Genomic DNA, 27005 nt, shown 5'->3' on the forward strand with positions numbered 1-27005 from the left:
TATCAAACTAATTGGGCTTTAACTATTAGTTCAAAGAAAGACTTCAGTTCTGTCTATGGACATGGCATGAGAATCCCAAGGAAGTTCATTCCTTTTGTTAATCCTATTGGGTGATCACCTTTCCGTAGGCTCAAATACACTGACTTACTGTACAACTGGGAACAGTTGTGGATGCACGACTTTAAAGTGCTGTGGTGAATATCAACGTAAAGCTTGTTAGACCCAAAACAGAACTTGTAAGAGCTACAGCCTCTGAGGTCATTTTTTTTCAACTCATTCAACATGTATGAGACTCAATTTGAAGAGCTTGCAAACTTGAGCATCAGTTCCAATCACACACACCATTGTTCTCACAAATGACTAGCATATGCCTTGGTCTGGTTAGTGTGTAAGTGAAATGGTAGCAAATCAAAAGGATCAGGGGAGAGCGATTGTGCCCTAGACAATTGACTGATAAAAGGTGCAGATTTGTGCCATTGTACAGCCACCATTTTTTATTCAATTGCAAAAATAAACACTTGATGGGTGCAAAAGTACCCTTGTATTTGTCTTATATTGGGGGGGGAATTTAGTCTAGGCAATATCACACATTCAAGTGTTTTAACTTGCAACAGTTTCATTGCATCCAATTGCAGTGAAGGAAGATTTAAAAGCCACAGACATTCAGCTTTTGAAACAGACTGATCATTATTTCAGAAACACCGTTATCGGGGGAGGACTAAATGGTGTGGCAACAGTTGACAACCATGAAGCTTGATATACTTGAATAGAGTCTATTGAAAATAAATCAGTGGCAATACAGATAAGGCACTGGTGACATGTGAAGTGCTGAGCCACAGCACCAGATTGCCATGTGCAATTTTCTATTGTGTAAAGGGGATAAATAACATTGATCATTAACTCTAAAGCACATGACATTCCAGTTAATGTATGGGTGAAACAGCACATCGAAAGTACTTAACTTTACTCACATTATGTGCCTCAGCATAGGTGTTAGCAGCAGGTCTAACCAAAAAACATTTATATGCATTGCACCAGATATTAAGACAAAAATAACTTTAGATGTTCATACAGGTATACTGTATGCCAAGTATATAACAGACAATTTCAAGACAAATCAGTGAACATTCAAATACATCATGGTAGGCATTAAAAGTGATAAAAACTACTGTACAACCTGGTCAAACATATGTAAACGGGGAACTTCACAAATGGTGAATGACCAGGTATGTCAACACCCTCCATTACTTACTCCTGTGCAGCTTAATATAGATAAATCCCTGACTAGGTGATACAAGCTCAGAATGAAGCCATCCCAAGACCTCATGAACTGCCATATCCCCTGAAACAGAGTAACATTATTTGCAGTTGCTCTCACTAACAACCAGCTTCACTCCCATCTTGTAGGCAAAGGCCTGAGTGGCCTCTAGCTCGGTTTCACTTGGAGAGGCCTTCTTCCGCTCGACAAGTCGGTCCACCAGCACCACAAACACACCAGATAGGATGAGAACCAATCCAGACAGGTAGAAGCATGCACCAAAGTCTTTGTCCAGGTCAACCAGCCAACCTGTGCAAAGAGAAGAAATTTGAGCCCACAAACTGCTGCCCTGGATGAATAAACCAGTAGCTTCACTGATTAAAAGCTTAGTTCATGCAAAGTGAAAATGGGTGCAATTCAGTTAGTGCATGTCAACATTGTAATTTCACCCCATCTCACCTGCAGCAGGTGGACCAATGAAGCCCCCGATACTTCTAAAAAGCATGAAGAGTCCCAGGCCACTGTCAAACCCCTCCAGGCCCACTATGTCCACAATAGACGTCACATGGATGGCTACAACGCAGCCAAACAGAAAACCGTAGAGCGAGGAGAAGACCAGAAGGACTGAGTAGTCCTTGCCAATGGGCAGCAGCAGTAGCACTACCCCCAACATGGTGACAACCAGTGTCAGCAGTTGTAAGTTCCTCACCAGCCTCAGGTTGGCCAGCCAACCACAGGCCAGACGACCAAGCAGGTCAGCCAATGCCAGCACAGACAGGATGGACGCCGCCCAGTAGTTCTTCAATCCCAGGCTGGTGGCATAGGGAACCACAAATAGAGGTGGGATGAAAAATCCTGCAGCAGCAAAAATGGCAAACAGGATGTAGAGCAGCAATTCTGGTTTCCTTAGCAACGTCCACTGGAAGCTTAGCTTTTTTGGTGTCGGGTCATCATCGGCTTTGGAGTCCTGGTGGTCGTCCTTATTTGGCTTTGTGCGATTATGGGGTTTGGATTCAAGAGGTCTCATGAGGGCTCCACAGACGCAGAGGTTGAGCTGAAGGCTCCCTATGACGAGCAGAGCTCCCTGCCAGGTGTAGACCTCGATGAGCCACTGGAAAAAAGGACTGAACACCATGGCGAAAACACACTCCCCGGAGCTGGCTATGGCGTACGCTATGGGACGCCACTTCAGGAAGTAGTGGCTCACTATGCTGTTGGCTGGTAACCAGGAAAATGAAAGTCCCAAACCTAAAAATAAAGCGAAGATAAATCTTGGCTCTGTGTTGGTCTGTTACTAAATCAAATGTATTTATATAGCCCTTCGTACATCAGCTGATATCTCAAAGTGATGTACAGAAACCCAGCCTAAAACCCCAAACAGCAAGCAATGCAGGTGTAGAAGCATGTAAATGTAATACATGTGTATGTGCTCACATTTAATGAGCCAATAAAGCTAATCAATAACTACACCAAGTTCAGTTACAATGTGTTCTGGTTGGGGTCACAAGGCAAAACTCATCATGATTGTTTACCCTCAGGGATGACCATTTCAGTTCTATTTTCTCAAACTCCTGAAATCATAAATCACTTGAGGTAATGCCTTTTGTTTTCCTCTGATTATTTTAACTGTACTGGTACAGTAGGTTTTATGGGTTGGTGTGGTGATCATTGTCTCGTGTGATTGGTCATCGACAAAAAAAAAGAAAGAACTTTATCATCCTGGGAACACACAAATGTAAACTGTTCTTAAATGTCAAAAATGTTTCCCCCACTTGGGGAGCCCTCAACCCTACCTTGCAGTACGCCTATGCTGAGATACATCCATGGAAGACTGAGGTCGAGAGATGCCAGGATCATCCCTGAAGCACTGAGGAGCCCTCCCGTCATGATGACTGCCCTCTGGGTACAGTGCATGCTCAGGACACTGGCAACTGGGGCTGAGGGGAGGAGACAAATTATTACAGGAACCAGAGTGGATTGTTCTAGTGGTTACTACAACAAAATGTCAACCTGGTCTCTAGTTGCTTGAGCAGGTTTGTTTATTTAGCCAACTTATAACGCTCTATAACCATGCAACACATTTCAGTTGAATAATGAAATAGAAGTTAAACTGCAATGTAAACAAGACAAGTTTCATCTCACTTACCTCCCAAGTGAAACATGACTATCATAGTGGAGGTGACCCATGAGGTGGTGCTGGTGAGGACTCCAAAGTGGTTCTGGATCTCTAGGAAGAATAGGCCGAAGTTCTTAAGGACGCCTGTAGTGAGGCCCATGATAAAGAAGGCTGAGGTGACCACCACCCATCCATAGCCCCCATCAGGGGGGCCACCGGCCTTCATACCAGGGCTCTGCATCACAGCTCTACAGCCTTCGAAGAACATATGTACAGTAGGCATATGTTCACTGCTGCAATGTGGTCAGTAAATGGGTGGATCCACCACTTTATTTCATATCATTTTGACATCGTCATAAAGAGCACATGTTCAATTTAATAAGAAACGAATCTTGCCACCCCCCCAAAAAAAATGTAGATATTAAAAAAGGCACTTAATATAACAGGCTTTCAAAATGCAATATTTGCGCACAATTTCTACTTAATGTCAAAGGCATGCAAAAGGCACTCATTTCGTGGACACAAATACACTTAGTTGCAACCTTGTCTCAGAGCATTTGTATTATTCTGTATGTAAATCCAACACGCTCCATTTAGTATGATATGTTACATTAGACAGATGGTTACTTAAGGAAAAAACAAAAGGAGGGTTGGACATATACGAAAAGTCTAGCAACCCAAAGGCTGAGAGTTCGAAGCGCATCACATGCAACTGCTTATCATGTTAGCTAACCCTTCCCCTAACTAACTCGTCACCTAATTCTTAAACTTAACCCTAAAGCCTAGCCTAGCTAACATTAGGGAGCTAGCTAACGTTACTCCGCTAGCTAGAATTAGTAACATATATGTTTAGCCAATTCCTAACATGTTAACTGTCTCGGATTTACGTACAGAATAATACGAAATGCTCCGAGACAAGGTTGACATCGAGTATGAAATACTTCCTTAGAGCTTCAGCTTGTCTGCCTGAATGTATTTCTGAGCATGATGACCGTTTCTGAATTTCTGACTATTAAGTCGTGTCCATCGGCGCTCTAAACTCACAGCTTCTCGGTTGTTCACGCGAATGACCGCACGTAGTGGACTTGCACTGCAAACCAAGCAATGACGATCCGCACCACTTGTGATACAATGCATCGATCCACAATATCTATTCTTCCTCGCAATGAGATAACAGCAGTTACGGCACTTGCATCATGTCTAGTCATTCTGCCCTTTTTATGTCTAAATTGACAGTATTTATCCTGCTAACCGTTCTGAAAACTCAACGCAAGCATGGAATAAAGAAATTGAGTATCACTCACGACTGGATCGTAGCCTCCTCACTTCCTGCTCTTCTCCTCTTGGTTTATTGGGAAATATTGCTGTTCTCTTCTACCGGCCATATCGTAATTTCTATTTCAGCGCGGGAAGGTCTTCTCTATATACAGGTCGGAGTTGGACACTCCCCTTCGAGCTCATGCTCATTATGTAAATCACGACTGTAGTATGATCTAAAATAAGGACGCGCGACAACGAGGTTCTAGCTCCAGCCTGTTTATTAACCTAAACCTCGCATGTCCTACATAGGTACGGATACCCCCAAGGGACATCCTACTACATCTTCCCCTCTCCCATGAACAAGAACTCAACATGCATAACCACTGAAGCATAACTGAAATGCAATTTGGAAACCAGTATTATTCTCTAACATGCTACTTCCCATCCTGAAACCGTATGAAAGCATTAAATCACACAGTATGAACATTAACTTAGGTACAGTCTCTTGTTGCTGGGTATGGTCCCCAGCAGTATGTTTTCTCTTCACGTAACATAGTATTTCAGCCACTCTGGTGGCTTCACATCCCTTTTTGGGCGCGCTTGTGGCTATGTGAGCATTCTCTCTCCTTCACCCTCTTTTTGTGTATTTTCTGTGTCCTCGGTCTGTGTGGCTGGTAGATCTGGAAGAGCTCTGAGGTGTGTTTTGTTCCTTCGTACCTCTTCTGAGCCTGTGTCCACCACAAAGGAGCGTGGGGCATCCGCTTTCCTCAGCATTATTGCTGGTGTCTTTGAGTTTGTAATCCACACACGTTGACCTTTGGACAGCTGTGGCCTCTCCTTAGCACGGTGTCTCTGATTAAAGTCTCCAGTTTGCGTTTGTTTCAGACGTTTGTCCCTCTCAGCGAAGGCCTTCCTGTTAGGCCATCGGGGTTTAAGCTGAGCCGGCGAGACAGGCAATGGGGAACGCAGCCTCCTGCCCATCAGGAGCTCGGCAGGCGACGGCCCATGATGCAGTGGTGTAACTCTGTAAGCTAACAGAGCCCTGTATGGATCCTTGTTATTTTTCAGCAGGACCTTGACTGTTTTCACAGCTCTCTCTGCCTCACCATTACTCTGTGCATGGTAGGGGCTACTGGTCACATGTATGAAGTCATATTCTGCGGCAAAAGCAGAAAAGGAGCTTGCAGATAACTGGGGAGCGTTATCTGTAACCAGGACCTCAGCGACCCCTTGCCTCTAAAAAATTTACTTTAATCCATTGATAACACCAGCTGATGTGGTTATGGGTGTCTTTGCTATTTCGATGTATCTTGAGTAGTAATCTACCACTAGCAGATAAGTGCCTTTTGCCATGGCTGTTTTGGCAGCTCCGTTGCCATCATTGGCTCCGGGTGACAAGGTTGATATTTTGTACAGACCTCAAACTGGGCCACTAGCTTGGCAATCTGAGTACTCAGAACACAAGCCACCACACTGACTGTTGAGCCCTCAGTCTGCATTTGGTTATCCCCATGTGTCCATCATGCACCTGGTCTAGCATTTCTGGTTGTAGAGTCTCTGGGATAACTATCCGTTGTCCTTTCATGAGAAGGTCTCCATTACAGTGGAAGTCACTTTGGTGCACCCAATAGGGCTTCAGCAGTTCCTCCTGCCTGGGCCATCCCTTTTTGCAATGCTGAACTATCTGTTGGCAGATGTGGTCTCGTTGTTGCTCCTCTGCAATCTGCTGCAGTTTGGTCTGAGATGCAGGTAGACTGTCCCTTATTGCATTAATGGACACCTGTACCTCACCCTCTAGACATTGCTCCTCCTCTGATAATGGACGTTTAATTGGGGCCCTGGAGAGTGCATCTGCTGTGATCAGTACCTTCCCTGGGGACGCACAACAACGAGGTTCTAGCTCCAGCCTGTTTATTAACCTAACCCTCGCATGTCCTACATAGGTACTGATACCCCCAAGGGACATCCTACTACAACGACCAATCATGTATATAAACCCTGGATTGCAGATGCTATGTATTGGCCAATGAGAGGCTTTGGTCACAACAAATTTCTTTTTATTTAACTAGGCAAGTCAGTTAAAAACAAATTCTTATTTTACAGCCTACCCGGGCCAAACCCTCCCCTAACCTGGATGACTCTGGGACAATTGTACGTTGCCTTATGGGTCTCCCAATCACAGCTGGGATCGAACCAGGGTCTGTAGTGACGCCTCTAGCACAGAGGTGCAGTGTCGTAGACTGCTGCGCCACGCTGGAGCTCGTACAGCAAAGGGAGTTGTGGTTGTATCTATTCTATGGTTGTATTAGGTTGGTTGTATCCTACAACATAACCATCGTAGACCACTAAAATGTGCAGTCAAAATTAAGCATTACTGTCATTACTGGAATGGAATGTACCAAGACCCACATTAATAATTGATTAAATCATGTGTGTATGCTTAGAGTCCATGGTGTGTGCCAACATGGAGAGAACCCCATCATTAATGGTGTAATTTGCCCTTGCCTTGAGAATCAGGCAAGTTCATCATTACATAATTGTCTGAAGGAAATTAATGATGAATATTAGGGCAAACTAGTCAATTTACAACATCTGACAGCCCTTTTCAACTGTCTATGCCCCATCTGTTTGGTACAGTGCCTTGCGAAAGTATTCAGCCCCCTTGAACTTTGCGACCTTTTGCCACATTTCAGGCTTCAAACATAAAGATATAAAACAGTTTTTTTGTGAAGAATCAACAACAAGTGGGACACAATCATGAAGTGGAACGACATTTATTGGATATTTCAAACTTTTTTAACAAATCAAAAACTGAAAAATTGGGCGTGCAAAATTATTCAGCCCCCTTAAGTTAATACTTTGTAGCGCCACCTTTTGCTGCGATTACAGCTGTAAGTCGCTTGGGGTATGTCTCTATCAGTTTTGCACATCGAGAGACTGACATTTTTTCCCATTCCTCCTTGCAAAACAGCCCGAGCTCAGTGAGGTTGGATGGAGAGCATTTGTGAACAGCATTTTTCAGTTCTTTCCACAGATTCTCAATTGGATTCAGGTCTGGACTTTGACTTGGCCATTCTAACACCTGGATATGTTTATTTTTGAACCATTCCATTGTAGATTTTGCTTTATGTTTTGGATCATTGTCTTGTTGGAAGACAAATCTCCGTCCCAGTCTCAGGTCTTTTGCAGACTCCATCAGGTTTTCTTCCAGAATGGTCCTGTATTTGGCTCCATCCATCTTCCCATAAATTTTAACCATCTTCCCTGTCCCTGCTGAAGAAAAGCAGGCCCAAACCATGATGCTGCCACCACCATGTTTGACAGTAGGGATAGGTGTTCAAGGTGATGAGCTGTGTTGCTTTTACGCCAAACATAATGTTTTGCATTGTTACCAAAAAGTTACATTTTGGTTTCATCTGACCAGAGCACCTTCTTCCACATGTTTGGTGTGTCTCCCAGGTGGCTTGTGGCAAACTTTAAACGACACTTTTTATGGATATCTTTAAGAAATGGCTTTCTTCTTGCCACTCTTCCATAAAGGCCAGATTTGTGCAATATACGACTGATTGTTGTCCTATGGACAGGGTCTCCCACCTCAGCTGTAGATCTCTGCAGTTCATCCAGAGTGATCATGGGCCTCTTGGCTGCATCTCTGATCAGTCTTCTCCTTGTATGAGCTGAAAGTTTAGAGGGACGGCCAGGTCTTGGTAGATTTGCAGTGGTCTGATACTCCTTCCATTTCAATATTATCGCTTGCACAGTGCTCCTTGGGATGTTTAAAGCTTGGGAAATCTTTTTGTATCCAAATCCGGCTTTAAACTTCTTCACAACAGTATCTCAGACCTGCCTGGTGTGTTCCTTGTTCTTCATGATGCTCTCTGCGCTTTTAACGGACCTCTGAGACTATCACAGTGCAGGTGCATTTATACGGAGACTTGATTACACACAGGTGGATTGTATTTATCATCATTAGTCATTTAGGTCAACATTGGATCATTCAGAGATCCTCACTGAACTTCTGGAGAGAGTTTGCTGCACTGAAAGTAAAGGGGCTGAATAATTTTGCACGCCCAATTTTTCAGTTTTTGATTTGTTAAAAAAGTTTGAAATATCCAATAAATGTCGTTCCACTTCATGATTGTGTCCCACTTGTTGTTGATTCTTCACAAAAAAATACAGTTTTATATCTTTATGTTTGAAGCCTGAAATGTGGCAAAAGGTCGCAAAGTTCAAGGGGGCCGAATACTTTCGCAAGGCACTGTATCTCAACAGGGTTCCTGCTCTCTGCACAGGAGAAGGAACCATTGGAGATTGTAGACAGTACTACTACATAGCAACGCTTGATTCACTGTTTTCACAACGTATGCCAACTCCCACTTCTCCCTCTCACTAGGGTGCATGTCCTCTGAAAGGGATAGGTTTTCCCCTGAGCTTAACCTTTAAAAACAGAGAGCATGGTTGAGTGTGAGAATTCAAGTCAATGTAACACATTTTCCAGAGTTGTATAGTAATAAAATGCATTTCCACAGCAGAAGCAAATACAATCCATACGTTTTTGGACAGTGAGCACTTCTAAGAAAATGTGGCAATTTGTATTTAAGACAGAATGTTTCATATAGGCGACAGTATAGAATGTCAGGTTCTTTTTGAGGGTACTTTGAGACATACAGGGGGTATAGAAAGTCAGAATGTTAACCTTTAGTTGCCTTACAGCCTGAAATGAAAACACATCAAATTTGATTTTTTCCAGCTTTATTTTCACACAGTAAGTAACCCACAATATCCAAGTGAGAAAAATAAAATAAAAACCTCAAACTGTATTAAATTAACACAGTAAAATACCCTATTTGGATAAGTGAACACCCCCCTGATTAATACTTGGTGGAACCACCTTTTGCTTGAATTACAGCCATGAGTCTCTTTGAACACTTCTCCACTAACTTTGCACAGCTAGACTGTGCAATATTTACCCATTCTTCCTTGCAAAATTGTTTACGCTCAGTCAAATTGTAAGGTGACCGCTCAGGGGCTGCACTCAAGTCATTCCACATATTCAACAGGATTTAGGTCGGGGCTCTGTCTAGGCCACTCAAGGACATTCACCTTCTTGTCCTTCAGCCACTGTACACTGAAACTGGAACCATCTTCAACTTCCTGACAGAGGGCTGCAGGTTCTCCTCAAGAATCTGTCAGTATTTTGCACTGTCCATTTTCCCTTCTATCCTAACAAGTGCTCCAGTTCCTACTAAGTGAAACACCCCCATAACAGGATGCTGCCACCGGCTGGCTTTAAATCAAATCAAATCAAATTTATTTATATAGCCCTTCGTACATCAGCTGATATCTCAAAGTGCTGTACAGAAACCCAGCCTAAAACCCCAAACAGCAAGCAATGCAGGTGGAGAAGCACGGTGGCTAGGAAAAACTCCCTAGAAAGGCCAATACCTAGGAAGAAACCTAGAGAGGAACCAGGCTATGTGGGGTGGCCAGTCCTCTTCTGGCTGTGCCGGGTGGAGATTATAACAGAACATGGTCAAGATGTTCAATGTTCATAAATGACCAGCATGGTCGAATAATAATAAGGCAGAACAGTTGAAACTAGAGCAGCAGCACAGTCAGGTGGAAGTTGAAACTGGAGCAGCAGCATGGCCAGGTAGACTGGGGACAGCAAGGAGTCATCATGTCAGGTAGTCCTGGGGCATGGTCCTAGGGCTCAGGTCAGTTGAAACTGGAACAGCAGCATGGCCAGGTGGACTGGGGACAGCAAGGAGTCATCATGTCAGGTAGTCCTGGGGCATGGTCCTAGGGCTCAGGTCCTCCGAGAGAGAGAAAGAAAGAGAGAAGGAGAGAATTAGAGAACGCACACTTAGATTCACACAGGACACCGAATAGGACAGGAGAAGTACTCCAGATATAACAAACTGACCCCAGCCCCCCGACACATAAACTACTGCAGCATAAATACTGGAGGCTGAGACAGGAGGGGTCAGGAGACACTGTGGCCCCATCCGAGGACACCCCCGGACAGGGCCAAACAGGAAGGATATAACCCCACCCACTTTGCCAAAGCACAGCCCCCACACCACTAGAGGGATATCTTCAACCACCAACTTACCATCCTGAGACAAGGCTGAGTATAGCCCACAAAGATCTCCGCCACGGCACAACCCAAGGGGGGGGGGGGGGCGCCAACCCAGACAGGATGACCACAACAGTGAATCAACCCACTCAGGTGACGCACCCCCTCCAGGGACAGCATGAGAGAGCCCCAGCAAGCCAGTGACTCAGCCCCTGTAATAGGGTTAGAGGCAGAGAATCCCAGTGGAAAGAGGGGAACCGGCCAGGCAGAGACAGCAAGGGCGGTTCGTTGCTCCAGAGCCTTTCCGTTCACCTTCCCACTCCTGGGCCAGACTACACTCAATCATATGACCCACTGAAGAGATGAGTCTTCAGTAAAGACTTAAAGGTTGAGACCGAGTTTGCGTCTCTGACATGGGTAGGCAGACCGTTCCATAAAAATGGAGCTCTATAGGAGAAAGCCCTGCCTCCAGCTGTTTGCTTAGAAATTCTAGGGACAATTAGGAGGCCTGCGTCTTGTGACCGTAGCGTACGTATAGGTATGTACGGCAGGACCAAATCAGAGAGATATGTAGGAGCAAGCCCATGTAATGCTTTGTAGGTTAGCAGTAAAACCTTGAAATCAGCCCTTGCTTTGACAGGAAGCCAGTGTAGAGAGGCTAGCACTGGAGTAATATGATCAAATTTTTTGGTTCTAGTCAGGATTCTAGCAGCCGTATTTAGCACTAACTGAAGTTTATTTAGTGCTTTATCCGGGTAGCCGGAAAATAGAGCATTGCAGTAGTCTAACCTAGAAGTGACAAAAGCATGGATTAATTTTTCTGCATCATTTTTGGACAGAAAGTTTCTGATTTTTGCAATGTTACGTAGATGGAAAAAAGCTGTCCTCGAAATGGTCTTGATATGTTCTTCAAAAGAGAGATCAGGGTCCAGAGTAACGCCGAGGTCCTTCACAGTTTTATTTGAGACGACTGTACAACCATTAAGATTAATTGTCAGATTCAACAGAAGATCTCTTTGTTTCTTGGGACCTAGAACAAGCATCTCTGTTTTGTCCGAGTTTAATAGTAGAAAGTTTGCAGCCATCCACTTCCTTATGTCTGAAACACATGCTTCTAGCGAGGGCAATTTTGGGGCTTCACCATGTTTCATTGAAATGTACAGCTGTGTGTCATCCGCATAGCAGTGAAAGTTTACATTATGTTTTCGAATAACATCCCCAAGAGGTAAAATATATAGTGAAAACAATAGTGGTCCTAAAACGGAACCTTGAGGAACACCGAAATTTACAGTTGATTTGTCAGAGGACAAACCATTCACAGAGACAAACTGATATCTTTCCGACAGATAAGATCTAAACCAGGCCAGAACATGTCCGTGTAGACCAATTTGGGTTTCCAATCTCTCCAAAAGAATGTGGTGATCGATGGTATCAAAAGCAGCACTAAGGTCTAGGAGCACGAGGACAGATGCAGAGCCTCGGTCCGATGCCATTAAAATGTCATTTACCACCTTCACAAGTGCCGTCTCAGTGCTATGATGGGGTCTAAAACCAGACTGAAGCATTTCGTATACATTGTTGTCTTTACTGTAGGCATGGTGCTTTGGGTGTAAAGATGTATTGGGATTTCGCCAGACAGTTCAATTTTGGTCTCATCTGACCACAGAACCCTTTGCCACGGCCTCGGAATTTACAATGTGTTTTTTGGCAAAGCTCAAATGAGACTTGATGTGGCTGTGTTTTTTTTCTTCTTGCCACCCTCCCATAGAAGCCAGATTTGTGGAGCTTGTGATATTGTGGTCACATGCACACATTGACTAATGTTTGCCAAAAAGCCCTGGAGCTCCTTCAAAGTCGACATTGGCTTCTTGGTAGCATCTCTGATCAGTTTCCTTCTTTCCCAGTCATCCAGTTTGGAGGGAGGCCTGATCTATGCAGGGTCTGGGTGGTGCCATACACCTTCCACTTCTTAATAATGGTCTTACCTGTGCTCCGAGGGACAAACAAAGCCTTCAAAATATTTTCATATCCATCCTGACTCGTGCCTTTCCACAACTTTATCTCGTAGATCTTTTGAAAGTACCTTTCTGCCCGTAGTGGATTCTTTGCTTTGAATTGCACTACTCAGCAATCAAGTAAATTAGCTTGATTTGTGATCTGGAAGGTGGTTGGTTATACCTCAGCATATTTGCAATTACAATTCTAAGGGTGGGGGGTGGGGGTGGGGTGGGGGGGGGGTGTCACCTATCCAAATAGGTTATTTTACTGTTTTACTTTTAATTAATTTTAATATTTTTTAGAAAGAAACATTTACATAGATATTGTGGGCTACTTTCTGTAAATAATTGGATGTGTTTTCATTTTAGGCTGTAAGGCAACATCAAAAGGTGAACATTTTGAAAGGGGGTGGTGACTTTCTATACCCATTGTATCTGTTTTACTGTTAAGAAATTAAAACACTATGTATCTAGTCCCCCCATTTGGACAAATTCACTTAGTGTATTAAAGTAGTCAAAAGTGTAGTATTTCTTGCACGCAAGGACTACATCAAGCTTGTGACTCTACAAACTTTTTGGATGTATTTGCAGTTTGTTTTGGATTATGTTTTTCCCAACAGGAACTGAATGGTGAATAATGTCTTGTGCCATTTTGGAGTCTACATTCATCCTAATAAGGAAAATCATGAATGAATCATTTAGTCATATCATTGAAGAAACATTAAGTGGATGCTACCATGATTATGGATAATCATAAATTAATCATAAATGTATTGAGTGAGGTTACAGAGGCACAAAGATCATACTCCCCCAAAAATGCTCATCTTCCCTGTTATTGGAAATTGTGAGAGGGTAGCATTTTGTTGCAGCCTCTGAATGGCATCATTATTCATGATTTTTCTTATCAGGATTAATTTATAAGTGTTCAAAAATAATCTTACCTACTTAATTAGAAATACAATTACTCTAGTCATCATTCAATTACTATTGGGCAAAACATAATCCAAAACACAACCAAAACAAACTGCTTGATTAGATAAGCATTCAAACCCTGAGTCAATACATGTTTGATGCACCTTTGGAAGAGATTACAGCTGTGAGTCTAAGTCTCTAAGAGGTTTGCACATCTGGATTGTACAATATTTTGCCCATTTTTGTTTTTTAAATACGTCCAGCTCTGTTAAGTTGGTTGTTGATCATTGCTAGACAGCCATTTTCAAGTCTTACCATAGATTTTCAAGACAATTTAAGTCAAAACTGTAACTAGGCCACACAGGAACATTCAACATCGTCTTGGTAAGCAACTCCAGTGTGTATTTGGCCTTGTGTTTTAGGTTATTTTCCTGTTGAAAGTCTACCAGTGTCTGTTGGAAAGCTGACTGAACCAGTTTTCCTCTAGGAGTTTGCCTGTGCTTAGCCCAATTCCATTAATTTTTTAATCCTAAACAACCTACCTAGTCCTTTCAAATGACAAGCATACCCATTACATGATACAGCCACTGTCATGTTTGGAAATACTGAGCGGTACTCAGTGATGTGGTAAATGACCTTTTAATGGCATCAGACCGAGGCTCTGCATCTGTCCTCGTGCTCCTAGACCTTAGTGCTGCTTTTGATACCATCGATCACCACATTCTTTTGGAGAGATTGGAAACCCAAATTGGTCTACACTGACAAGTTCTGGCCTGGTTTAGATCTTATCTGTCGGAAAGATATCAGTTTGCCTCTGTGAATGGCTTGCCTCTGACAAATCAACTGTAGATTTCGGTGTTCTTCAAGGTTCCGTTTTTGGACCACTATTGTTTTCACTATATATTTGACCTCTTGGGGATGTCATTCGAAAACATAATGTTAACTTTCACTGTTATGCAGATGACACACAGCTGTACATTTCAATGAAACATGGTGAAGCCCCAAAATTGCCCTTGCTAGAAGCCTGTGTTTCAGACATAAGGAAGTGGATGGTTGCAAACTTTCTACTTTTAAACTCAGACAAAACAGAGATGCTTGTTCTAGGTCCCAAGAAACAAAGAGATCTTCTGTTGAATCTGACAATTAATGTTAATAGTTGTACAGTCGTCTCAAATAAAACTGTGAAGGACCTCGGCGTTACTCTGGACCCTGATCTCTCTTTTGAACAACATATCAAAACTGTTTCAAGGGCAGCTTTTTTCCATCTACGTAACATTGCAAAAATCAGAAACTTTCTGTCCAAAAATGATGCAGAAAAATGTATCCATGCTTTTGTTACTTCTAGGTTAGACTACTGCAATGCTTTACTTTCCGGCTACCCGGATAAAGCACTAAATAAACTTCAGTTGGTGCTAAATACGGCTGCTAGAATCCTGACTAGAACCCAAAAAATGGATCATATTACTCCAGTGCTAGCCTCTCTACACTGGCTTCCTGTCAAGGCAAGGGCTGATTTCAAGGTTTTACTGCTAACCTACAAAGCATTACATGGGCTTGCTCCTACCTATCTCTCTGATTTGGTCCTGCCGTACATACCTACACGTACGCTATGGTCACAAGACACAGGCCTCCTAATTGTCCCTAGAATTTCTAAGCAAACAGCTGGAGGCAGGTCTTTCTCCTATAGAGCTCCATTTTTATGGAATGGTCTGCCTACCCATGTGAGAGACACAAACTCGGTGGATTGAGTGGGTTGAGTCACTGATGTGATATTCCTGTCTGAGTTGGCGCCCCCCCTTGGGTTGTGCCGTGGCGGAGATCTTTGTGGGCTATACTCGGCCTGGTCTCAGGATGGTAAGTTGGTGGTTGAAGATATCCCTCTAGTGGTGTGGGGGCTGTGCTTTGGCAAAGTGGGTGGGGTTATATCCTTCCTGTTTGGCCCTGTCTGGGGGTATCATCGGATGGGGCCACAGTGTCTCCTGACCCATCCTGTCTCAGCCTCCAGTATTTATGCTGCAGTAGTTTGTGTGTCGGGGGGCTAGGGTCAGTTTGTATATCTGGAGTACTTCTCCTGTCTTATCCGGTGTCCTGTGTGAATTTAAGTATGCTCTCTCTAATTCTCTCTTTCTTTCTCTCTCTCGGAGGACTTGAGCCCTAGGACCATGCCTCAGGACTACCTGGCATGATGACTCCTTGCTGTCCCCAGACCACCTGGCCGCGCTGCTGCTCCAGTTTCAACTGTTCTGCCTGCGGCTATGGAATCCTGACCTGTTCACCCGACGTGCTACCTGTCCCAGACCTATTATTTGACCATACTGGTAATTTATGAACATTTGAACATCTTGGCCATGTTCTATCATAATCTCCACCTGGCACAGCCAGAAGAGGACTGGCCACCCCTCATAGCCTGGTTCCTCTCTAGGTTTCTTCCTAGGTTTTGGCCTTTCTAGGGAGTTTTTCCTAGCCAACGTGCTTCAACACCTGCATTGCTTGCTGTTTGGGGTTTTAAGCTGGGTTTCTGTACAGCACTTTGAGATATCAGCTGATGTACGAAGGGCTATATAAATAAATTTGATGTGTTGTATTTGCCCCAAAATAATGCTTTTTGTTCAAGAACAAAAGTGTATTTCTTTAGTGCCTTATTGAAAACAGAATGCATTTTTTTATTTAAAAAAATTCTGTACATGCTTTCTTCTTTTCACCCTGTCATTTAAATTAGTATTGCGGAGTAACTACATTGTTGTTGATCCAACTTCAGTTTTATATCACAGCCATTGAAGTCTTTAATGGTTTTAAAATCACAATTGGCCTCATGGTGAAATCCCTGAGTGGTTTCCTTCCTCTCCGGCAACTGAGTTAGGAAGGACGCTTGTATCTTTGTAGTGACTGGGTGTATTGATACACCATGCAAAGTGGAATTAATAACTTCCCCATGCTCAAATGGGGATTCAATGTCTGCTTTTTATTTTATTTTTACAGATCTACCAATAGGTGACCTTCTTTGTAAGGCATTGGAAAACCTCCCTGGTTTTCTTGGTTGAATGTGTGCTTGGGACCAACAGATACTTTTATGTGTGGGGTAGAGAGATGGGGTAGTCATTCAAAAATCATGTTAAACACTATTATTGCAAACAGCGTGAGTCCATGCAACTTATGTGACATGCTATGCACATTTTTATTCCTGAACTTATTTAGGCTTGCCATAACAAAGACAAAGAGGTTTACTAATTGACTCAAGACATTCCAGCTTTTCATTTTTAATTAATTTGTAAAAATGTCTAAAAACATAATTCCACTTTGACATTATGGAGTATTGTGTGTAGATCAGTGACACACAATCTCAATTTAATCCATTTTAAATTCAGGCTGTAACAAAATGTTGAAAAAGTCAAGGGGTGTGAATACTTTCTGAAGGCACTGTATGTATGAAAATACCCTCAAATAAGATCTGTCATTCTGTACTATGAAACATTTGATCTCAAATCCAAAGTATAAAGTATGGAATATAAAGCCCCAAAAATTAAAAAATATTCAATGTCCAAATACATATGGAGGGGAATGCATGTAGACACATTTGAACAAATAGAAGAATCTGTCATAATCTTTGAAAAACATCAGTAAACTTGTACCTGGGTTTATTCACTGACCAGTTGTGACCCCTGGATGATTTGATAAACTAGTTTGTAACACTCCCATTTTGTAATGACGTGGGGAGAAAATGCATGAGATGTTGCAATAATAAAGTAGCTCTAGGAAAAATAAAGTATCTCTAGGAACTTAAAGGCAAGTGGTGTCAAGTATTTGAAAGGGATTGTGTAGGACTATACACCATAATGTCTTGATAGAGTTCAATGTTAGCTGACAAACCCAACTAGTGAAATTGAAGAGCTCATGTCACACTAAGATTATACTGATAGTGTGACCCTATACAAATGAAAGAGATCTTGTGATTTGAGGAGTGATATGATGAGTAGCCTGTTCGGTTGAAGGGATATTTTTAGAATGGACATGGGATATGGAAGGAATGAGTGTCACACACTCTCAACTACTTTTGAACTATCCTCAAGCAGAGTTCTGCCTGTGTACAAAGTATCAGAAGAGTCCTATAATCTGTACTGACCTTGAACATAGTATTATTGACTGTAAGGCCAGCAGAAGAAATTACTGACCCCACTAACGGGTTTTTGAAAAACATTCTACAACCCTTTTTCATATAGCATGGATATATATTTTAATCTTACAGCACCTGCTTCACAATGGAATTTTAAATCAATGGATTTTAAAATCTCTAAATGTACTTCATTTACACTGACTTCTTGTCTAACATTTCAAATACAGACTGCAGTGTATTCTTTTCATTTTATAAAATTATAAAATCCTCTTGACATATGTACACAAACATATGTATATACATACATAAAATGACACAAATAAAAAGAAGAAACATTCCGTTCCATCAGTCCAGCATACTTTCATTTTTCAGATGGGGGGACAGAAAGGTGAAGGCTAGCCCTGCTAGCTTAGAAAACAAAGGGCTGGAGAAGAAAAGAAAAAAACACACTCAAGAGAAATGAGACCTTGTTTGATACAAGTGTCTCTATAGTGTCCTGGTAGAAGATCTTGTTCTGAGTCCAATCTATTGCCACACTGCAAAAGGACAGGGGGGCGGTCTCACACACAGACACAGACACAGACACAGACACACACACACACACACACACACACACACACACACACACACACACACACACACACACACACACACACACACACACACACACACACACACACACACACACACACACACACACACACGGCAACCAAGTGAATGCAGAAAAACAGTCTCTTAGAAGAGGGGCACTTAGGGTGTTTGTCTACGTATCCTTGCTGTCACGGAACAGGTCGACACGCAGGGCCAGCTCCTTGAAGGAGGGCCGCAAACATGGGTCTTTATCCCAGCATTCCTGCATTATCTCATGCATCTGAGAGAACGAGAGAGAGAACCAAAGACATGTTTATTTGGGATGGTCACAACTGGTAGCCTTCCCATGGTATATATTCATTGAAATCTGAATGTAACATAAACATGTTACCATTCACATTGCTCAGTTAAGGTACTAAGTTAACTGTGGAAACCGCAACCCCTCGTTTACACATATGACACTGCATCATTAAGGAAGGCAAATGCACTATATAGACTGAACAATGCAAGACAAAATGGACATAATGACTACAACCCAGCCCTTACCTCCATGGGACAGCCCACAGGTTGAGGCAGCCTGCTGCCCGACTTGAGTAGCTCAATGAGATGATAAACAATCAGCTGGCCCTTCTTGTCATTACCCATCATGCCCATGAACATCTGAGGATGTGGAGAAAGGATGGTTGGTCAGGTGTGAACTACAAATGATCAAACAAGTATATGTAAACTAGGTCAGTGTAACGCAGGGATGTTAGCAGTTTTTTTTAGGTCTCTATTGTACACATACAGTATACTTTCCTTTATGTGCAGGCTCATGTGTATACAAGTAGACTCAAGTAGAGTCTGTGACAATGTGTCTTAACATACAGTGCCTTCAGAAAGTACTCACACTCCTTCAATTTTTTCTTATTTGGCAGTGTTACAAATTAGGATTAAGATGGATTTCATTGTATTTGTTGGTCAGTGATCTACACAAAATACTCTAATGCCAAAAAAAGCTAATATTTATGAAACATATATGAAAAATAAAACACTTACATATATCTTGATTAGATAAGTATACACCCCCCTGAGACAATACATGTTAGAACCCCCTTTGGCAGTAATTACAACTTTGGCAGTAATTTTGGGGTAAATCTCCAAGAGCTTTGCACACCTGTATTGTACAATATTAACATTCTTTAAGCTCTGTCAAGTTGGTTGTTAATCATTGCTTGACATCCATTTTCAAGTAATGCTATAGATTTATCAAGCCGATTTCAGTCAAAACTGTAGCTAGGCCACTAAGGAACATTCAATGTCGTCTCGGTAAGCAACCAGTGTAGATTTGGACTTGTGCTTTAGGTTATTGTCCTGCTGAAAGGTGCAATTTTCTCCAAATGTGTTGGAATTAATTAGACTGAACCAGGTTTTCCTCTAGGATTTTGCCCGTGCTTAGCTGTATTCGTCCCTAACCCGGACGACGCTAGGCCAATTGTGGGTCGCCCGGCCGGCTGCGACAGAGCCTGGGCAGAGCCTGGGAGCGAACCCAAAGCGCTGCGATGCAGTGCCCTAGACCACTGCGCCACCCGGGAGGCCCCCATAGTTTGTTTTAACAGGCTATGTGATCTTAACGTAGCCTGAGGTCAGTAGGCTTTGCATATACAGTGGGGCAAAAAAGTATTTAGTCAGCCACCAATTGTGCAAGTTCTCCAACTTAAAAAGATGTGAGAGGCCTGTAATCATCATAGGTATATACTGATAACAAGTTCAAACAGGTGCCATTAATACAGGTAACGAGTGGAGGACAGAGGAGCCTCTTAAAGAAGAAGTTACAGGTCTGTGAGAGCCAGAAATCTGGCTTGTTTGTAGGTGACCAAATACTTATTTTACACCATAATTTGCAAATAAATTCATAAAAAATCCTACAATGTGATTTTCTGGATTTTCATAGTTGAAGTGTACCTATGATGAAAATTACAGGCCTCTCATCTTTTTAAGTGGGAGAACTTGCACAATTGGTGGCTGACTAAATACTTTTTTGCCCCACTGTACAAGTATCAAGTATTTAATGAGACAACATATTAGCTGTATTTGAAGAAGAAAAAAATAAATCAGAGAAGGGAGAGAGAAGGATGAACTCACTGCAGGAGGGCTGCAGTTCTTGTCGCTGTGGGTGAACAGTTCATAGAGCACTACGCCAAAGCTCCAGATGTCAGAAGCCACAGAGAACTTGCTTTCCGTCAGAGACTCTGGGGCATACCTGCACAACAACACAAAAAAAATGTCCCAAATCTCTCTCTTATTCGTCTCTCAAAAAAAGGATGACTAGGAATTACAGTTACACCACATAGGAAATGGGTGAAAACGAACAGCTAAAGCACAAATCTAACACAGGAACTAACAATAAAGTCAGGAACAAGATTGCACAGTTCATAGAACTCTAAACTAGGGCTGGACGATATGTTCAAAATACAGTATCATATCACAATATTATCCACATTTTTTTACAGAATGATGGCACTTGACAGTTGTTTATGTTTTTGAATAATACAAGTTCTAAATAAGCTTTGAGTAGTGCATGACCCTAGGATGGCAACACACATTCTAAGTGGATTTAACAGGGCTTTCTCTATTCTGACTGTTTTAAAACAGGGGTGTCAAACTCATTCCATGGCCAAGTGTCTGCTGGTATTTGGTTTCACCATTCAATTTGTATCCAATTAAGATCTAGACAACCAGGTAAGGGGAATTCCTAACTAATCAGTGACCCTAATTAATCTAATCGCGTACACGGGACGAGTGAAAACCTGCAGACACTCGGCCCTCCATGCAATGAGTTTTGACACGTGTTTTAAACTGTTTAGTCAACTTCAAAATCATTTTCAGCATTTACCAATTTTTGCATTTACCAATTTTTGCCATCATTTCCACACTGAGGCTTGTTTGTTTTGTCTTTATCATCAAAAAGTCACTTTTCCCTTATTTTTCTCTGTAACCATGTTTCCATCCACAGTTTTTATGCGAGTAAAGGCAAACTGTATGAATAATCATCACGACAGCTTTGTTAGAAACAGGAAGTTTCAGTACAATTTTATAAATTCTGGCAGATAAATTTCTTCATTCGACGTTGCGATCCTTTTGTGTCTGTAAAAACGTGCGAGAAATGGTGGTGGAAATGCCTCAATACCGGTATGTAGTAATTATATGTAAACCGCCTGGTCCTACTTTAAACGATTATGTTGGTTGACTTCAAGAAATATCATTGGTCACTACAAAAATAAAAACTTTTCTGCCAGTGACCGAATAAAACTGTCCCTCCAGGATTTGCAGGGTTTTTAAAAATGCTTTTCACAATATGCAATGATTTCAATGATGATAATAAGCAGGGAATTGTTAATTTAGCTAAAAAAGATAGCAGAATCCTGGAGGGGCTGCTAAAGGTGTCTAACCAGAAGATGGGGCTCTCTCCTGGCTCCTTGACCATATAGTACTCCTTGTCCTGGGGCAGGACTTTGCTCAGGCCAAAGTCCCCTATCTTCACCCTCAGCTCACTCTCTACCAGGATGTTCCGGGTTGCCAGATCTCTGTGGATGTAGCGCTTGGTTGCCAGGTACTCCATACCCTGCACACACAAAAGAACAAAGACAAAAACGTTCAGACCTCATACATGCTTTACCTTTACTTCCCACTAGGTTGCAGTCTGTATTAGAATGTTATGAACTATCACCATATGGTAAACATCAGGCATCAGTTGAGGGTAGATATCTGGATATGGAAGAGTAAAACCATTATAATCAAAAGGTTAAAGTTACTTTCATATCTGGTCACTATCAGTACCTTGCATATCTGAGCGGTATAATGCACCAGTTTCATGTGGTCTATTCTCTGCTTGTTCTTGATGAGGTAATCTCTCAGACTCCCATAGGGCAGGTATTCCATGATCAGTCGCAGGTTTCTCCGGCCTGCAGACAACAAACAAATAGAGAAACATTCACCTCTGCACTGACTTAGGATTCTACGAATAACTTGCTGAACTTGTCTTGTCTTCTGACTGAATTAAAAGGATCTGTTGGAGTTACAAGGCAACTACTATTCACCTTCTGTGCACCAGCGACTCCTGTGGCGGGCCGGGCGCAGTGCCCGCTAACCAAGGTTGCCAGGTGCACGGTGTTTCCTCCGACACATTGGTGTGGCTGGCTTCCGGGTTGGATGCGCGCTGTGTTAAGAAGCAGTGCGGCTTGGTTGGGTTGTGTATCGGAGGACGCATGACTTTCAACCTTCGTCTCTCCTGAGCCCGTACGGGAGTTGTAGTGATGAGACAAGATAGTAGCTACTAACAATTGGATACCACGAAATTGGGGAGAAAAAGAAAAAAAAAGTGTATTCTAGACTTATCTTTTCAGAAGCAAATGGGTTACTAATGATCGGATCCTGGACTAACAGGTTACTGGATCTTCGACTTCGCCCACGACTGTGTGGCCATGCACGACTATCACCATTATCAAGTTCGCTGACGACGCAACGGTGGTAGGCCTGATCACAGGCAACAATGAGTCAGCCTACAGGGAGGAGGTCAGTGACTGGCAGCGTGGTGCCAGAGGGTTATGCTACAGAGGGTTATGCGGACAGCCCAGTACATCACTGGGGCCGAGCTCCCTGCCATCCAGGGCCTCTATATCAGGCGGCCTGGAAAATCGTCAAAGACCCCAACCACCCAAGCCATAGACAATTTTCTCTGCTGCCACATCGCAAGAGGTACTGGTGCATCAAGTCTGACACCAACAGGCTCTTGAACATCTTATAGCCCCAAGCAATACGACTGATAAATAGCTACACGGACCGAGTTTACCTTGCATCTTATTGACCTTATATTTCAGTGTCTCGACGCACACTTATAGGGCCCTACACACTCACGCCATCATTTTCTCACTCACACAAAATATGAACATACATTTATACACTCTACACACCCACTCACATGCAAGCTGCTGCTACTCTGTTTATTTTCTCCTGTTGCCTAGTCCCCTTACCCCTACACATATCTACCTCCATCACTCCAGTATCCCTGCACATTGTAAATATGGTATTGGAACCGACCATGTACATAGTATGTTTTCTTACTTATTGTGTTCTTCATATTTCATCTTATTTCTCATGTGGTTTTTTTCTAGTATTACCTTGTTATTGATTATTGCATGGTTGGGTTTTGAGTTTGCAAGAAAGACATTTCACTGTACTTGTGCATGTGACATTAAAACTTTAAACTTGAGCCTTAAAAGGGATACTTCAGGGTTTTGGCAATGAAGCGTTAGCGCAATGGCTGGAAGTTTATGGGTATCTGCTAGCATGCTAGTACATTGAACAAAAATATTAAAGCAACATGTAAAGTGTTGGTCCCGTGTTTCATGACCTGAAATAAAAGATCCCAGAAATGTTCCATACGCACAGCACAATAAGCTTCTTTCGCTCAAATTTTGTGCACGAATTTGTTTACATCCCTGTTAGTGGGAATTTCTCCTTTGACAAGATAATCCATCCACCTGACAGGTGTGGCATATCAAGAAGCTGATTAAACAGTATCATCATTACACCGGTGCACCTTGTGCTGGGGACAATAAAAGGCCACTCTAAAATGTGCAGTTTTGTCACACAACCTAATGATGTCTCAAGTTTTGAGGGAGTGTGAAATTAGCATGCTGATTGCAGGAATGTCCACCAGAGCTGTTGCCAGATAATTGAATGTTCATTTCTCTACCATAAGCTACCTCCAACTTCGTTTTAGAGAATTTGGCATTACGTCCAACCGGCCTCACAACCGCAGACCACGTTAACCACTACAGCCCAGGACCTCCACACCCGGCCTCTCCACCTGCGGGATCGTCTGAGAACAGCCACCAGGACAGACAGAGTATTTCTGTCTGTAATAAAGCCCTTTTGTGGGGAAAAAATGATTCTGATTGACTGGGGCTGGCTCCCCAGTGGGTGGGCCTATGCCCTCCCAGGCCCACCTATGGCTGCGCCCCTGCACAGTCACGTGAATTCCATAGATTAAGGCCTAATTTATTTATTTCAACTGATTGATTTACTCAGTAATATCATTGAAATTGTTGCATGTTGAGTTAATAGTTTTGTTCAGTATAAATACCCATAGACTTCCAGTCATTGCGTTAATGCTAGTTAGCATTGGCTTGCACAACTACTGTACCTCAAACTTCCTTCATACTGGACACAGAGACATAAGTTGTTGCCATATGTAGGACAGTGACTTGTAAAGTGAACTGAGGAGTTTGCTCCTCTCCTCGATTGCCTCCTCCGGCCAAAGATACTCAGGTGTATCCTATTGCAGAATTGTTTTGAAATCCGCCACACCCCCTTTGAATCACCTGTTGTTTTCTCAGAGGAGAAAATCATGCACATGTAAAATGGTATGCTACTTATCCATGTATAGATCTATACATGGATGTACCTTACCACTTTACATACGCATTTTGGGATTCCTCTTCTGTAAACGTAATTTGCCCGATGACGCAGTAGTGGAGAGTAATTTCAATTGGACCTTTTTCGAAAGGAGGCAAGGACGCGAGGAATCAAGCCAATCCCACACGTCACACGGTACCTGCGCTGTAAGACACTCCTTTGTATTTGACGATATTCTCATGCTGAAGAGACTTGAGGATCTCGATCTCCCGCTCAAAATCCCGCATGTGCTCTGCCGTGCTGTGCTGAAGCTTCTTCACAGCCACAACCTCCCCCGTGTTGTCCTGGAGTGGGTCGTACCGGCACATCTCCACACTGCCAAAGTTACCCTGATGGAAGAAACCAACATGATTAAGTAGGACGGAAGAGATGACATTAAATTCAGCTGATTACTTAATGAAGCGCTTTGAGACGGAATCAGACACATCCACAAACGAGAACACTGTGTGGTGTTCAAAGACCATGAATGATCATCTGTGGTCATCATTGTTCATGACAATGAGTGTGATTCCTTAGCTTGTGGCCATCATTGGCTGTGATCCTGTGGTTCCTTACCTTGCCTAACTGCTGTAGGAAGATGAGGTGTCTCTCCTCAAACTGGACTGGCTCCTGGTTCTCAAAAGCCCCAGTGACCCATGGTGACGCTGCTGTTCTGTTTGGCAGGAGGTCACTCTCCACAATCAGCTCATATTCTGTGGGCAAAAACAGCACAATGTCAAATCACATAGACATGTTCAAGAATGACAGTATTTTTTGCAGAGACTTGTATTTTTTCCATGTCTGCTTGGATTCTCCCCATCTCTTTTAAGCCCCTAGCAGCACTTGGTCCACCTAAAACACAAACACCGGTAACAGCCTAGATATAATATAGGCTGGTAATATGGCCACCATTACACCCATAATTTCCTCTTCCTATAACAACATGTTGTGTGACAATTATAATAATCATGACCTCCTTGAGACAATCAACTCAATGAAGGACCCATCAGTATGACCCAGTTTAAATCTGCAATGACTGTAGCAATGCACTGACCAGGTGTGAACAGGCTGTTGAGGTCCCTGATGATGACCCTGAAAGAGGGCCTGAACGTGGGCTCGTAGTCCATGCAGCTGGTGATCAGGTTAGCAAGCTCAGTCCACTTAGGAGCAGGCAGCTGGTGGCGGTCCTCGTAAAATAGGTTTTTCTGAACCAAAGAATCATTAGATGTATGTTTGTTTGTAGTAGGACTGCATATCAAGTTGCATTAGTGTAAACATACTGCTACATATTTCTAAAACATACTGGTATAGCTGATGTGATCCTCACCTTAGAGTTGTCCAGTGTCGCCAGTGGTTTCTCCCCTCCACTGCAGATCTCCCACAGCGTTGTGCCAAAGCTCCACTTGTCTGCTGCAAGGCTCAGGTTGGTAGAATCCTCAATACATTCAGGAGGCACCCAGGGGATTCGCTCAACCAAAACTGGGCCAGACCATAATATGTCATTAATAATTCATTGACAATCAATTCACACAGCATTTAGTGTTCAATAATCATAACTCTGAAATAGTACAATATGATTTGAATATAATATCTAGGTTGTAATATTTTACGATGTGAAAGGTCGTAAAAACCGAGGTATTCAAGGATTTTTGGAGGTGTGGCTCAGGTCAAAGCTGGGGTAACTTCGTGCACACAACTGAGTTTTGATGGATAAACGTTGCCCCCTTCTGGCAGCCTAGTGGTAACACCGGTGTATCAGAGGAAGAGAGAGGAGAACTCACTATCTTTGGGCAGGACAGTGATGCTGACACCAGGGTCACTCAGCTTGATGAATGGGGGATTCCCAGTTTTCCGATCCTCTTCCCGGATCAGCAGGACGTTCTTGGCACAGACATTCCCATGAACAAGGTTCTTTTCCTCCTGCGGGATTGAGGGGAGGGGACAATCAGGAGGGGAGGGGAGGGGACAGTCAGGAGGGGAGGGGAGGGGACAGTCAGGTGGGGAGGGGAGGGGACAGTCAGGAGGGGAGGGGACAGTCAGGAGGGGAGGGGAGGGGACAGTCAGGAGGGGAGGAGACGGGACAGTCAGGAGGGGAGGAGATGGAACAGTCAGGAGCAGAGGTGCATCACACCAACTAACTAAACATTCACAAACTTCCTGCAGGCACTGATGGACTGGTGCAGTCTGTGGCTTGTAACGCTGAGAATGTATAATTATCCATAGAGTCCCTTTATCAATGAGCA

The 27005-nt window shown here is 43.0% G+C and overlaps 2 protein-coding genes across 3 annotated transcripts in view; both read right to left on the reverse strand.

Moving 5' to 3' along the window:
* Nucleotides 1-87: 87 nt before the first annotated feature.
* On the reverse strand, nt 88-4952 carry zgc:114041 (MFS_MCT7 domain-containing protein). 2 transcript variants are annotated; one of them, XM_020469684.2, is made up of 5 exons: nt 4679-4952; nt 3405-3629; nt 3052-3195; nt 1718-2506; nt 88-1567 (listed from the first exon to the last, which is right to left on the reverse strand). In XM_020469684.2, exons 2-5 carry the CDS (start codon nt 3613-3615, stop codon nt 1359-1361), a joined length of 1353 nt encoding a protein of 450 aa, XP_020325273.1. In that variant the 5' UTR covers nt 3616-3629; nt 4679-4952; the 3' UTR covers nt 88-1358. The 2 variants fall into 2 exon arrangements, with proteins under 2 accessions (XP_020325273.1, XP_020325279.1); XM_020469690.2 differs by having other exon boundaries at nt 3405-3485; nt 4679-4942.
* Nucleotides 4953-17090: 12138 nt separating this feature from the next.
* Nucleotides 17091-27005, reverse strand: part of jak2b (Janus kinase 2b) — a 46653-nt gene continuing 36738 nt past the window's right edge. The window contains exons 15-24 of the mRNA XM_020469698.2: nt 26544-26682; nt 26090-26241; nt 25817-25967; nt 25339-25475; nt 24923-25112; nt 22144-22268; nt 21756-21928; nt 20449-20566; nt 18871-18984; nt 17091-18604 (exon numbers count right to left, since the gene is read on the reverse strand). Of these exons, the coding sequence (XP_020325287.1) occupies nt 18497-18604; nt 18871-18984; nt 20449-20566; nt 21756-21928; nt 22144-22268; nt 24923-25112; nt 25339-25475; nt 25817-25967; nt 26090-26241; nt 26544-26682 (1407 nt within the window). The 3' untranslated portion in view covers nt 17091-18496. The remainder of the gene's footprint in view (nt 18605-18870; nt 18985-20448; nt 20567-21755; nt 21929-22143; nt 22269-24922; nt 25113-25338; nt 25476-25816; nt 25968-26089; nt 26242-26543; nt 26683-27005) is intronic.

Source organism: Oncorhynchus kisutch, linkage group LG3 (genome assembly GCF_002021735.2).
Source record: "Oncorhynchus kisutch isolate 150728-3 linkage group LG3, Okis_V2, whole genome shotgun sequence".
NCBI classification, from domain to species: Eukaryota; Metazoa; Chordata; class Actinopteri; order Salmoniformes; family Salmonidae; genus Oncorhynchus; species Oncorhynchus kisutch.

What these genes read in the sequence shown, in the direction of transcription:
- zgc:114041 (XM_020469684.2), bottom strand. Translation starts at nt 3,615, where the DNA reads ATGCAGAGCCCTGGTATGAAGGCCGGTGGCCCCCCTGATGGGGGCTAT. An exon ending in AGTCATGTTTCACTTGGGAG is followed by an intron (nt 3,196 to 3,404) that starts GTAAGTGAGATG and finishes TCCTCCCCTCAG; the next exon opens with CCCCAGTTGCCAGTGTCCTG. An exon ending in CAGCATAGGCGTACTGCAAG is followed by an intron (nt 2,507 to 3,051) that starts GTAGGGTTGAGG and finishes CTTTATTTTTAG; the next exon opens with GTTTGGGACTTTCATTTTCC.